Source organism: Pinus tabuliformis, chromosome 7 (assembly GCF_031772625.1).
Source record: "Pinus tabuliformis cultivar Carrire ecotype Pingquan chromosome 7, CPIR1, whole genome shotgun sequence".
Classification (NCBI taxonomy): Eukaryota; Viridiplantae; Streptophyta; class Pinopsida; order Pinales; family Pinaceae; genus Pinus; species Pinus tabuliformis.
Window position 1 is genome coordinate 303,153,962 of NC_142293.1, and position 15,445 is coordinate 303,169,406.

Genomic DNA, 15,445 nt, shown 5'->3' on the forward strand with positions numbered 1-15,445 from the left:
CCTTGTTGAAAAAGTCGGCACTTCCGCATCTCCAGAAATTTGACAATTTGAGTGCAATAGTTCCTAGTGTGAAGTACCTTGATCTAGCACCCTAAGTATCACCTTGACCCCATCAACCTAAAACTCTTAGGTGATCTATACTGGGAAGCCTCCTATGTGGTAATTCCACTTAAGAGCAGGAGGTGGAGTGTTGAGGTGACAGTGGGTAACTTTTCTAAGTTGCCCTTGGGGTTTCACAACTTGGACTTTCAGACTTTTATACCAGGTGAAAAGCTGGGAGGTTAAAAGATCCACTGCAGTTAATTATAGAATTTAGGCCTTAGACACAATGAAAGTGTTGATGGCTATCACACATGCATGCAATTAGATAGATTTGGAGTTATTGCAAATGGCTTGCATAAATTATCTACATGCCTAATGAACTCCAAATAAGATGCATGACTTATCTATTTACTTATTTCTTACTAAAGCTCATGTTAGCCAGAACCAATTTCAATTATTTATAGCCTGTGTATACCAACTTCACATGTGCATGCCTGAATTCCAAAGGGACAAAAATATTAGATTTATTATTTTCATCTAAATCTAAAAAATACCTTATCAGGTAAACATTAGATTTCCTCATTTGTCATTTTACTCTAGTTTATTGCTTTCAATCGAGACAGATGCCTGGGATATTCTGTCAATCTTCTGATTTTGTGTTTGCATATGCACGAAAATCAAACTCAATAAAAGAAGTCTTTGACAATAACTGCAGCCTATTAGTAGACCAGTTTCTTGCAACAAATAAACCTAGATCGTTGAGAATCTTTCAAACTAAGAAAAATATTGATAACATTAATTTATTCAATATATATCTCCATAGCTTGATTTTCAGCATAGATGGTCAATAACATATCATCACCAGAGAAAGAGAAATTACCTACACTGCATATAGTTCAATCACCAACATAAATTTTGCACAGAACCAGCCAAAAAGCAAACTCAGGCAACATAAAAAGTAGAAAATTAACAGCTTTCATTTGCACCTTTATATCCTTTATAAGATTTGCAGTGGCATCTGAATGCTTAAATGTCATAGGATGCCAACCCTGTCTTTCACGTTCCTTCCCAGTCCCAGACGTCCATAGCGTGTATGTTAATGTACGGTGGTTGATTTCTCCTTCAAGACCTTCCATCTAATAATTTTCAAACCGAAAATGTCAAGATTCAGAGCTAATTAAAATTACTATCAAAAACTGAGAATACATGAGATATTTAAATTTTAGGCTCCAAGTCCTCTCTGTTTTACTTTGGTTAAATAAAATTGCTAGTCAATGACATCTCCTACTAATGTTTTGGCAATAGATGCTCCCAAGACCTAAGAAGTTGATCCTCTCAATTATTAAAAACGGGCACTCTAAAATCAAACTTATTTTCTACAGAAGGCAGGTGGTAACATGTCAAGAATTGTACATGACAGAAAGTACAAATTTAGTCATTGCTATAATAATATGAGATTTTACTTTTCAATTAAAAAATAAACAAGACACCAAAATAGTTTGCTTTGTACTGAGTAAAGTTGGATAAACAAGAATTCAACAGAGACAAAAAATGCTGCTTATAGTTAGAGTTAGATCAATAAGAATATAATAGAGACAAATAAATGCTACTTATTGCTAGAAACATTATACGTGATGTTCATCTAGTTTACGATTATGCAGCTTTGATACATATACTCACATGAACATAAAATTTACACCAGACATTTCTCATGTATAAGTAAACAAGTCGCCATATTTGTTTTTTTTATTACCAAATACATATACTCACATGAATATAAAATTTACACCAGACATTTCTCATGTATAAGTAAACAAGTCACCATATTTGTTTGTTTTATTACCAAATGCACATACTCACATGAACATAAATTTACACCAGACATTTATCATGTATAAGTAAACAAGTCGCCTTATTTGTTTGTTTCATTACCAACGAACTAGTATTAGCAAGAACACATCACAGGAAAAGGAAATACTTACTGCTAGCAATGTCTGCACGTAATGTTCATCTGGTATACAGTTATGAATTTTTGAGGTATCTCCAGTCTATCAATCACCAAAGGAAAAATAAGCACAAGATATCCCAAAGCTTAATCAGTACTTTAATAAATAAAATAACAACTTGCAAAATTTTGCTAATTATAAAGTTCATCAGAGCGATGAGGGTGATGAAAACCCTTGAGATGGGGGGAATTAAGGAGCTTCACAGTAGCAACTTTTCAGGACTTGTTCCAATAGAAAGAGTATTTGATAGGCATGATATGCATAAACAAAAGAAGGATGTGAGCAAGCATTAGGACTGTGTTCAAATAAACTTTGAGTTAGAGGGGAGTCCAAAACTCATAAAAGTAGGAAAGAACCCTTCAACAAGGGAGAGAGAAATGATAGAGGACTTGATGAGAGAGTACAGAGACATATTTGTTGAAAAATGTGTAACTAGGTTCGGCCTTCATTAGTATGAAATGTATTCTTGTATATATAAAATGAAAAAGAAATTATTATTATTATTGGAGCATGGGTTTCATGCTCAAGCTCTTTTCTTTTATAGGTCAAGCACCCATTGAGTGTTTCTAGGGTTTGTCCTAGGTATAGGAGTCATCGTCATATATGGAAGACCCTATGGGCACATTGTAAATTGTAAAAGAAAATTTATCTTGTCTTGAAAAATGTCAAAATACCTCCAAGATCAAGTCGGCCTACATAAGCTGTCAAGTCAACCTACATGAAGAGCCACGTCCACCCTTGAACGAAGCCTATATATAAGAACTCGTCCTCTGTTTGGACCACTCACTCACTCATCTCTTATATGAAGAAGGAAGCAGCAAAACGTCGAAAAAGGAAGTGCAAAGAAGAGAAGGACAGGGAAAGTCGAAGTGTTTGGGTCTCTCTACATTCTTCTACAAGTGCGAAGTTAGGGTTTTTTCACTGGGCAAGTCTAAGGTTCGCTTTTGGAAGCAAGAAGAGCAAGAAGGCAAGCGGAGGTCTCTTAGGGTTTCCTACTAGCCCTAGGACTCCAATCAAGGCAAGCGAGGTCAAGGTAAGAGCAGTTAGAGGAAGATCAAAGTCTCCTAGAGAAGCAACAACAGTTGTTGGGAAGTAGAATTTTGGATCTACTCGAAGGTCGAAGATATTTTAGCAAGAGGCCGAGGAAGACTTGATCTTGGAGGGTATTTGTCTGAGTCTAGGTCATGGTATTCATCAATTGAAAGATCTGAAAGATAACAAGAGATTTTACGGGTTTTCCCCTCAAGAGGAGGGGTTTTGGCCCTGGCTTGCAGCCTACATACTTTGTCATTTGTTCTTACTGTTTTGGTAGCTATTTGACCAAATTATGTCAACAAGTCCAAGAGGACTAGAAGGATGAAGAAAGCCAAGGTAAAGGGTCTACAAGGGCAGCAAGAGAAGGAGGAAGAACAGCGAAGACTAAAGCATTGTTTTCTAGGGTATACACAGTCACACGTGCGTGAAAGTGAAGGAAAGTCTGTGGCTATATCAGCAGTAAAATCATAGTTGTATATTCTTCATTGTTTGGGCTAGTAACTAGGCCTACAAAGGCCTCCTACTCCAGCGTGAAAGAAAGACACTCAAGCAAAGGAGAGAAGGGCATATAAACCTAGTAACCCTCCCAAATGTGCGAGAAACTAGGGCAGCAGAATAGCAGCACTATCATACACCCATATCTCAATAAGGATCTTGGTTGGTCAACGAGGAAGTCTACTTGAGCAAGTGATAAAGGAGGAACAGCTCATCTAGAAGAGTCACTCACTAAAGGTCTATATCTAGACAAGAATCATAGTAAGAAGAACGAAGTGTCGGAAGGAGGACGAAGTGCCAGAGAACAAAGTACCGGAATAAGTGTCGGAAGAAGTACCAGGGAATAAGGTGCAGGAAGAAGGAAGGACTTGACTTGTGCTTGGAGGATACTCTTGTCAGGGGTCTAGGGTTTGGCATTGATCACTAGAAGCTTCAATTAGAGAAATTCACTAAAGGGTTTTCCTCTCAAGAGAAGAGAGGTTTTGGCCTTGGCAGAGAGCCAATATCTTGTGTTCTTGTTCTTGTGTTTTGGTAGTAGTTTGATGAAGTACACACACATGAATTAATAAGAAGAAGAAGAAGATTAAGCTAACAAGAAAAGTAAAAAGACTCCACAAATTGTTATCAAGTAACGAAGAATCACACTACACTAATTTGCCCTAGATTCTTCAACAAAAAGACACCAGGGCTCCACCACAGAGGGCCAATCAGGGGCGTGGGCAGCTGGATGAGGAGACTCAGAGAGACCTCAAGAGGAGGAAATTGTGTTTCACCTGTCAGGAGTCATGGGCACCAGGCCACAGATGTGCAGCGGGCAAGGCCCACTATATCAAGGTTTTCTCTAACAGCGATGCAATGGATGAGACATATTTGAGAAGGGTGGAGATGACAGCGCAGCACCTAAGGAGGGAGGACCACCACCACCACTAGGGGAAGTTTCCTTTGCACCTTCTGGATGGTCCTTGCATCACTGCGTGGGTGCCCAAGTTTTTGACCCCGAGGATCAGAGGCACTATACAGGGGCAGCATGTATCAGTTTTGGTGGGTAGTGGGGATACCCACAATTTCATTGATGCTCAGTTGGTTCAGAGGAGAGGCATCACAACTGAGGAGTTTGAGGGATTCCCAGTTCTTGTGCCTCGAGAAAAGACCATGCAATGCACTCGCTATGTGCTAGCCTTGCCAGTGACCATGGGGAACTACTCCATCACAGATCACTTCTTTGTAGTAGACGTATTGGACACCAATGTGGTGTTGTGGGGTCCAGTGGCTCTATTCACTTGGCAGAGTCACGACAGATTGGAGAAAGTTGGAGATGGAGATTGTAGGGCCAGATGGCAAGCCAGTGTTGCTACGAGGAATGCACTCATACCCGCCACAAACTGTTTTGTCCCACGGGATGGAGGTTGATTTCAGACATGGGGACATTGAGTGGGTTGTGGAGTTGAGGATCTCAAACGCTGGGGGAAAGCCCAAGCCACCACATCCGGAGATACAAGCTATTCTAGATAGGTACCCAGTTGTGTTTGGAGATATACCACCGGGTCAACCTCCTGATCGGGGGTTTGAGCACACTATTGAGTTGGAGCCAGGAGTGCAGGTCGTCATCACCACTCCTTATCGACATCCCAAGGCATATCGAGATGAGATAGAGAGGGTCATCCACAAGCTATTGGCACTTGGGCACATTAGGCCCAATTCTAGCCCTTTTGCTTCATCGGTTGTGTTGTCACACAGAATGTCTAGGCACTGCGACGACGGCTCAGATCAGGGGCTGTCACACTGATCCCCAATCACTTCGTTTAAGTTGTCTCCCAATAGCAGACTAAGGGGGGTAGACCCTATGGAAATGGAAAAAGGAAAGATTAGTTGGGAACAGAGTTGCGGGGGAGCGCTCCCCCCCCCCCGAACCCACTCCCAATCCGCGCTCCAGGGGGAGCAAGTCGGGAGTGCGCTCCCAATAAAAAAATTTCCGCTCCCTGCCAAAATCGGGAACGAGTTAAAGAGCGTCGCTCCTGGAGTGAAAATTACAGCTTGGGAGTGATCAGGGAGCGATTGCTCCCGATCGCTCCCGAGCTTTTAATCCGCGCTCTGGGCAAGAGCGGGTCGGGAGCGCGCTCCCGATAAAAAAAATTCTGCTCCCTGCCATAATCGGGAGCGTCGCTCCTGTTGAGATTTTAATTTTCGCTCCGGGAGCGACGCAGGGAGCGATTTGCACGAAAAAAATTCCGCAGATGTGAAAAAAAAATTCATTTAAAAAAAAAATTGTTTTAAAATGACTTAGGGGGCAAAAAAAAATTTCATTGTCACTTGAATGAGTTGAGGAGAGGCTGGAGAGCAAAGGAGATTGAGCAAAGGAGCGAGGAGAAGCGAGAAGCAAGCGCCGAGGAGCAAGGAGCAAGCCTACAAAGAGGTTAGTTACATTAGTAGCTTAGTAATTTAGAATTTTTAACCTTAGTTAGGTAGTAGTTTAGTAATTTAGTTTAGTTTATTTAGTAAAAAAATCATGAATCTAAATAAAATTAATAAATTAAATTAATTAATCTAAATAAATTAAATTAATTTTCTCATTCCTATTTCCATTCCCATTCCCATTAAATTTTGCGGATTCAAAAGCCTACAAATATCAAACATCATGGACCTGGCTATATTTCCTGGCATTTTCCTCTTCTTGGTCCCTTTTCTAGTTATTATGGTGCTGGAGAATAGGAAACGGAGGGGCCAAAATGAAGAGGGGGATGAAGAAGCTGGAGAAAGTGGATTTGATGAAAACCTCGGTGAGGAGGAGCTGGAGGAGGGTGAACATGACTCTCAAAAAACTAAACAAGACCAAACCCCATTGTGGAAATATGTTAACAGCCCTGAAGCAGGGAAAGGGGGTGGAACCACTAAATTTCATTGCCCCCATTGCAACAATAATTACACAGGTTCATACACCCGTGCCAAAAAACACTTCTACGGGAAAAGGCCATTTGATGGAGATAAACAAATAGGAATCAAAACTTGTGCAGCTGTGTCAGCAGCAAATAGAGCCAAATACATAAGGGAAGAGGAGGAAGCCCAATACAAATCTAAAAAATCAAGGGGTTTCTTTGAACCAAGCTCACAATCACAAGCATAAAAAACTCCTTCAGCATCCTCCCAAGGCAATGGATATGGAGGCACAGGGTCACCAGCTTTAAGGCGTATAACCATATCAGATTTCCTTGATGAGGGGTGTAGGAATGATATGGATTCAAAAGTTTACAAGTTTCACTATGCATGTGGGATACCATTCAATGTTCTTCGCTCACCTTATTGGCACAAAATGGTTTCTGCCATAAATGATGCCCCTAAAGGATACAAGAGCCCTGGGTATGACAAGGCAAGAACCGTTGGACTTGATCATGAAAAAACAAAAATATCACATTCTTTGAATAGAATGACAAGTTCTTGGACTGACCATGGGTGTCCATTGTATCTGATGGATGGACAAATGTAAAAGGCAAGCCATTGATAAGTGTTCTTGTTGTGTCTATTAGTGGTGCCATCTTTCTAACTACATATGATTACTCAGAAAAGTTCAAGACCGCCATCAACATTGCAGAAGCATTACTTGAAACAATTGACCTTAATGGGCCATACAATGTCATCCAAGTCATCACTGATAATGCTCCTAATTATAAGGCAGCGGCAGCAATTATTGAGGATAAATACCCCAACATATTTTGGTCTGGATGTTTGGTTCACACATTGAACCTTCTGATGCATGATGTTGTCAAGAACAAAAATGCACAATACAAATGGATTGGTGATTTGTACAAGAAAGGCAAACAAATGATAAAATTTATTACAAATCATAGCAATACCCATGGCCTTTTCGTAGTCACTCAAGATTGGAGTTGTTGAAGATTGCGAAGACCAGATTTGGTAGCTATTACCTCACCTTCAGGCGCCTTTTGAAGGTAAGAGGGTCATTGGCTAGCATGGTATCAAGTCCACATTGGCAGGTATTAAAGGAAAAGGCTACAAATGCAGCTGACAGGTGAAGTTTTGAATTGGTGGAGGAGGCCGCTCTTGATGGTCAATTTTGGTCAAGTGTGAGGCAAGTATTGGATTTCACCAAGCCCATTTATCACATGATTCGGTTTGCAGATACAGATAAACCAGTGATTGGCGAGGTGTATGAACAGATGGATACCATGTTGGGGCAAATAAAAGATATTGTTCATAATAGAGATCCCGACATGTACAAACTGATTCATGATTGTGTGTGTGTACGATGGAATAAACTTAATCTTCCACTACATTGCTTGGCATATATCCTTACACCAAAATACTACTCTACATCTTGGTTGGGCCAACCTGCACCAGGGGGTGGGATTAGGACCAAACCCCATTTAGATGCAGAGGTAACTAGAGGATATTTGGAAGCATTAGAAAATTTGATACCTGACTGGGAGGAATGTGTAGCTGTGCGCCTTGAAATAGGCAAATACTTTAGTGGCACTGGTTTGTTTGCTAACTTCCATGCAATGGAAGACAAAGACAGATTTGATTCTCTGACATGGTGGGAAACATATGGCGGCCAGGGACTTTTGCCAAAATTGGCAAAAAAGTTCTATCACAGGTTGTAAATACTTCTTCTACAAAGAGGTGTTGGAGCACCTATAGCTTCATACACAATGTGAAAAGAAATAGACTCAATGAAAACCGGGCAAAAAGCTTGGTTTATGTGCACTACAACTTGAGGTTGTTGAGTCATTACTGTGATCAGGCTTATGAGGATCCCACATATAAAATTTGGGACAACCACCCAGAGGAAGACAATTTGGAGGATGGCACTATACATCTTGAAGAACTGGAAGAGGAACTTATAAGGGATGAAGATGAAGTCGCTGCAGCAGCCATGCCACCTCCACCATCCAGTAGCAGTGCTCGAGTTACGAGTCTTGTAACTTTGCTGTCGCCACCTCCATCTACACCCTTACATGGAGGGCATGTGCCTTCTAGTTCTGGCCGTCGGTCTGTGCGGGAGACTCCTAGAATACCACCACGACTTACTTATACAGGAGACTCTCGTGGCAAGGGCTACATGTAGATTTACAGTTTACTTGTCTTTTCTAGTTTCTATTAGTTTTCATAACTGTTGAGTCTTGAGTCCTTGACTCTTGACTCTTGACTCTTTCATATCATAATGATATTTTTTGTAAACAATATATCACTGTGACAATGAAAGTTTGAAGTTTGAAGTTGGAAATTATAATTCATTGGTAATGATTGTGAATTATGAATATGATGCTTTGTGAAAGACTAAAGTTGTTTCATTTCATTTCATGTTTCATGTTTCATTTTATAATTTTTATAACATTTCATTTCATGTTAACGGTGAGAACTTAGAACTTAGAAATATCTAAGATATTATTTCTTGTAATGGTCAAACTTAGCTTACAAGTACAACTTTGGTGATCAATGATGATAAATGTTATATATTGAATTTTCAATTTTGAAAGCTTGAAGTTGAAACTTTAAGATTGAATTTGATGAATCATGATTCACAAGACTCAATATGTTACAGTTGTAATATGTATGTTACTAACTTGTGGAGATGGTTGATCATCGATTATAACTTCTAGATGATTGATGTGATATGGTTCAATGATCAATTTATGTTTTTTATGTTTTTTATATCTAATTCATCATTCTACATGTTTTTGTTGACATATATGTATCAAAAATTAAAAAATATAAAATATATATATATAATCGCTCCAAGATTCACTCCCAAACCGAGAGCTTCTGAAAATGTCGCTCCCGCTCCCAAGTAACATTGGTTGGGAACAAACCAATTTTGGAGACACAACTAAGAAATCAATACTTGTTTTAGATTGCGCAAGATTTTAAAGATTCAAAATGATTTAAAGAAATTGATACCAATGCCTTGTGGAGTCAACTATCTTGCGAAGAAAATAAAGTTCAAGTAAAGGATGAGAAACTGTTGCTGAAAAGACTCGACTGTCTCATATGCAAATGCAAATTTAAAACTATGTGAAATGTGGGGACTTGGTTAATTTTAGCTAAATGAGGGCCTAAAATTATTTCTGAAATGTGTTAAATGTTACTTAACTTAAAGCTTAAAAAGGTGGTGATCTAAATGTGAAAGCGTGTACTTATACCAACACTGCAAAATGTAAAAAACTGCACAAATAATCACTGAAATGCACAATGCACTGAAATGTAAAATGTTGGAATAAAACATCTTTAAATTCAAAAATTCATTTGTATGAAATACTCAATCAAGATCATTAGATGCATAAGTAAAACTAGATTAGTCCTACTTACATAAGCATGTAAAAAACAAATGAACTTCAAAAATTAAACTAAATGTTTTAAACTCAGATCACATTAATGAAATATCAGTCTAGCATCAAATGTTAAAACCAACAATATATTCTAAAACAGTAGTCCTATAACCATGCAATATTCAGAAATTTTTATGTATAACAGCAGAAAATTTTAAATGACAAACTGATAACTGCAATTCAGAAAATTTCTGAGTTTAATTCTTTCTAATCTATTGATGTATTTGATCTAAAAAACTCATAAATAAACTAATGAACAACAGTAAAACAATTTTCCGAAATTTGTTTGCAAAAGTTACTGAAGCTAACCTCTATTTCTGCAATTATACAACAGCAAAAATGTAATTAAATACGCTGCTAAACTCCGGCTAATTGCAAATCTATGCCAATATTAACCTTGCTTCCAAAATGAAATGAGGAAAGGTTAGGGGGCGTGCACCAGTCAGCCCTTAGGGGCTTGAAGACACCTGAAGATATGTTGTCCGAATCACTAAAAATCCTCTACTCATAAAATTTTTGTGAAAAACTTTGTTAAAAATTTGTTAAATTTTTTTTGGGAAATTTTTTGGAAAAAATTTAGGAAAAATTAGTAAGAAAACTTTGGTGAAAGAAGGACAGTCGTAAGGTTGAAAGGGAGCCCGAGAAAGAGGTTGTAGATGGCCAGTGTAGGGCCTCAAGGCCCTAAAAAGAAAATTCCCACAATCTTCTTGAAATTTATCTTAAACCTGCAAACAAAATGGAGATTCCCTCTGAAGCTTAGATCTCTCTCTGGAATCCACAAAAATCACCTACAATTTTCAGATCTGTTCCTGCACAAACAAAAGATAGAAAAAACCCCAAAGCATGTATATACAAAAATATGAAATACCCAAAACCCCAATGAATTTAAAAATTTGATATTTACAAATCTACAATAATATTCTACAGATCTAACAGATCTATAGATCAAAGCCCTCTATTAGCCAGATTTAAACAAATTTTTGCACAATATTTAGAAATAAATTTGAAATTTTAAAGAGGCACAAGCCAAAAAAAAACCCTACAAATAAAATGTTAGATGATCCAAAATAAATATTATCATAAGTTATAAAGTTAGAATAAAATAATTATTAATTTAAGGTATTAAATTAATAATTATTAGTCTAGAATATTTAATTATTTAATGGAGACATTTAGAATTAGTATATTGTTGTAACAAGATATGACTCTACAAATGTGTCGTATCTTAGGCTCTAATTTAGGAGAATTGTTAGTAAGTTGTTTGAATAGCTTTTATTGTAAGTGGACACTTGTTATTTTATAAGTGATCCATATTTAGAGGTAGTTAGGACATTGAGCTTATAAATAGCTCATTGCAAGAGTGTTTTGTTGTTCGAGTATAAACTCTTGCAAAATTTCAGATGTAATTGTTTTTCTTATTAATAAAATTACGTGTCTGAGGACATTTCTGCCATTATAAAATATTCTATAAAATGACTTCAGAAATTAAAAAGATAGTGGGCTTTTTTAGATTATGTAAACTGAGAGTCAGTTGGTACAGCTGAGGACTTCCCAAATGCCCAAATTCTGAATGATAACTTCTACACACTTAAATTTGCTTGTTAGATTAATAGAGATTTTAAAAATGATCATAAAATTATCAAGAAATAGAGATACTTGCTACTTCTATCAAATTAAAATGATATTCTAAAAAACCCAGAAATTTGTGCAAGATACCTGTACACAGATCAATCCTCAAAGGCTATTAACCAGCAAATGCAAATAAAAACAGCAAAGTATTAAGAACAATATTACCACATAAATCTGAAAGAAGAACACCACGATCTGAAACCCCAAAGTCTTTGCGTTTTATTAACCAGAAAAAAGTTACAAGAGCTTTCTTAGAGCAAGTACATGATTCAAAAATCGGATCCAAATAATGGAGAGAGGTCTCCCATTTATAGAAAAAAACTTCAACGGCTAGTTGGTTTGATCCCCGTCAAAGCAATCTCAACCATTGATGAAGATCAAATGTTCTTTTAATCATCGTCGTTGAAATAAAGTTACTTTTTCAGGAAATTCAAATTTCACTTTTAATTTCCTTTTGATTAACTCAAAAATGATTATTTTGAATTAATTGCCGCAAAAAGTTGACTTTGACCTAACTACTATGGCCCAAGGATTAAAAATATCTTGAAATTTTCACTATTCCCTTGGCTGGGGACCTCCAAAAATTTAAAACTTTAAAACCCACAAATTTTAAATGTTGGAGAATTTAATTTTTCCTAGGACCTAAATTAATTAAATTTCTGGCTTTCGCATTTTAATTTATTTTAGCCAGAAATTTTAATTAATTGACTCATGAGGGGATTATTAATTTTCCAACACTCTAATATTTAGCCATGGTGTCTAACTATGATGGACCATGCACTAAATATTTTTTACATGAAATATTGCATTTCTAACCCATGAAGGGGCAACACCCATTCGTTATAGACCCTCAATAATTACCCATTTCTGCGACACAAAATATGATCTACTAGAATAAGTGACATGTAATAAAATAATCTAACAAAATAGTTAGAATTATTCCCAAATCACTTTTACAGAGACTTGATAAATAACACTAGGACTCATTTAAAATCATGACGATAACATCCACCCTAGCTTTGGGGTGAGGCTAGAGGGAAAAACTCTGTCGATCATCCGTGTTTAGAAACACACATGAATCGGTGAGACTAAAAACCTCCTAGGATAGAAATTGTCATCAAAAAAATAAATTTACTTAGGTTGTTACATACATTTAACTTACTAGGATCATTTACATTACAAAATGCAGAATGGGTTTACAAAACTCCAGTGTACATATAGCTAATAATGATGAATCTGTGGATCATTTGAGTGCTCGAACATGATGGAAATACATGCGCAAAAAGATGTATAGCTATGGGGTAGTTGACATGGAGTTGTCAACAGGTTGTACTGGTGAAGAAGAAGGATGGGTCTTTACACATGTGCATTGATTACCGGGTCCTCAACAACAAGACACTAAAGAACTGCTACCCCATCCCACGTATAATGAGCTGATGGATGAGTTGAGGGGGCTAAGTTCTTTTTGAAGATCGATTTGCGCTCGGGGTACCATCAGATCCGGGTGAGGGACCAGGATGTCCCAAAGACAACATTCTGATGCCATTATGGGCACTTCGAGTTCTTGGTTATGTCCTTCGGGTTGACCAATGCGCCAGCTACCTTCCAGTCATGCATGAACCACATATTTTGTGGGCAATTGAGGAAGTTCGTGCTAGTATTCTTCGATGACATATTGATCTATAGCCGGACTTGGGAGGAGCACTTGCAGCACATTGAAATAGTATTGCGCATTCTAGAGGAGCAATAGTTCTATGCTAAACTGTCCAAGTGCGAGTTTGGGTTGACTAAGATGCTCTATCTAGGGCACACCATTAGGGTGGACGATGTGAGAGTACATGAAGAGAAGATTTGAGTTATCCGAGATTGGCCAGAGCCAAGGAACGTGACTGAGCTAAGGGGTTTCGTGGACATCTACACTTATTACAGGAAGTTTGTGAAGGGCTTCTCCAAGCTAGCAGCACCCCTCACTTACTTGACGAAGAAAGGGGCATTCAGTGGACAACTATAGCGCAAGAAGCTTTTGATCGCCTCAAACAGGTCATGAGTAGTTGTCTGGTGTTGGCACTTCCTGACTTCACCCAACCCTTTGTGTTGAAGTGTGATGCATTAGGAGTGGGTGTGGGGACCGTGTTGATGCAGGGAAGGCACCCCATAACTTTTGAGAGTCGGAAGCTACTGCCCCATGAGCTACTATACTCCATATATGATAAGGAGATGCTAACCATCATGCATGCGCTGGCCAAGTTCAGACAGTATTTGGTGGGGAATGGGTTCAAAGTCAAAATAGATCACAAAAGCCTCAGGTTCTTCTTGGAGCAGAAACAGTTGCAGGAGAGGCAACAAAAGTGGGTGAGCAAGCTCCAAGCATATGACTTTGACATTGAGTATGTCAAGGAAAAGCACAACGTGGTGGCTGATGTGTTGTCCAGGAGGCCAACCACTCCTTCATTGATGAGCATTGCCCTGGATTGGAGCTAGTGGAGTACTCCAAGGATTGGTTCGCGTGTGAGGTCCTTGATGGGATGGTGGCAGATGATTGGTACAGGATGATGAACGAGGTGATCTACTTTCAAGACCGGATTTATTTGGTCCCCAGCTCCCAACTGAGGGAGAAGATTCTACAGGTCGCCCACGACTCACCACTAGCAGGGCACCAAGGGTTCACGAAGACATACAGGGCCATTAGAGAGAACTTTGCATGGAGGAGCCTCAAGGACGATGTTATGAGGCATATTAGGGAGTGTGACACATGTCAGCGGAACAAGGGTAAGTAGTCACACCCCACGGGCCTATTGCAGTTGCTTCCCATTCCTGAGGGGAAATGGGAAAGCATATCGATGGACTTCATTACCAGGTTGCCCCCAGTACAGGGCAAGGACTGCATCTACGTAGTGGTGGACCGCTTGGCGAAGTTTGCTCATTTCTTTATCGTCTTAGCCTGGTAGTCGGCCTCACAGATGGCTGAATTGTTCTTCAAGGAGGTGCTTCGGCTACATGGTCTCCCAAAGACCATTGTCAGTGACCGGGACAGACGGTTCATGGGTGGATTCTAGTAGGAGCTATTTCGGCAAGTGGGCACTGAGCTCACTCCAAGTACTAGTTATCACCCTCAGACAGACGGGCAGACGGAGATAGTTAACAAGTGGCAAGAGGGTTACTTGCGTAACTATGTGACAGGTCAACAACAAGCATGGATAAAGTGGTTGCACTTGGGTGAATACTACTACAACACTACACACCACATGTCCATAACTATGTCACCATTCCGAGCTTTGTATGGTTACGATACATTGTCTTTCGCTGATGTTATGTTTGGAGACAACAGGGCCCCAAGGGCCAAGGATTAGAAAAGGAGAGCCAAGACATTTTGAGAGCTCTTAAAGACAACATGTGGATGGCCCAAAACCAGTAGAAGCTTTATGCAGACAGGGGCAGAGTTGACAGGCAGTTCGAGGTAGGGGACTTGGTCTTCTTGAGGCTTCAACCGTATCGGCAGTCATCACTCAAACACAAGGGGCCAAGAAGCTCAAACCCCGCTTTTATCGACCGTATCGTGTCACTTGGAGGGTTGGGGAGGTAGCATATGAGTTGGAGCTAACCCCAGGGAGTCGAGTGCACAACATCTTTCATGTGTCTTGCCTGAAAAAGGCGCTAGGACAGCAGGTTACAATAGCCATAGGACTACCTCCTATGGATGATGAAGGGCATTTCGTGTTGGAACCTGTTGTCGCGCAGATTGGCACGACAACGCTCAGACCGGGCGCTGTCACTCTGATCCCCGATCCCTCCGTTTAAGCCTGTCTCCCGCGGCTAAGGGGGGTAGACCCTGCGAGATAATGAAGACCAACTGCCAAACAGTTGGGTGGGAGACACGATGCACGATATGATAGAAGC

General features: G+C 39.3%; 1 protein-coding gene across 2 annotated transcripts in view; it reads right to left on the reverse strand.

Moving 5' to 3' along the window:
• The window catches only part of LOC149247067 (glycosyltransferase BC10-like), a 150,816-nt gene that overhangs the window by 44,617 nt on the left and 90,754 nt on the right, over positions 1–15,445 (reverse strand). Inside the window, exons 8-9 of one of the 2 annotated variants that reach the window (XM_089458115.1) lie at positions 2,025–2,090; positions 1,029–1,178 (exon numbers count right to left, since the gene is read on the reverse strand). In XM_089458115.1, the coding sequence (XP_089314241.1) occupies positions 1,029–1,178; positions 2,025–2,090 (216 nt within the window). The remainder of the gene's footprint in view (positions 1–1,028; positions 1,179–2,024; positions 2,091–15,445) is intronic. The other variant, XM_089458116.1, reaches the window with a different exon arrangement.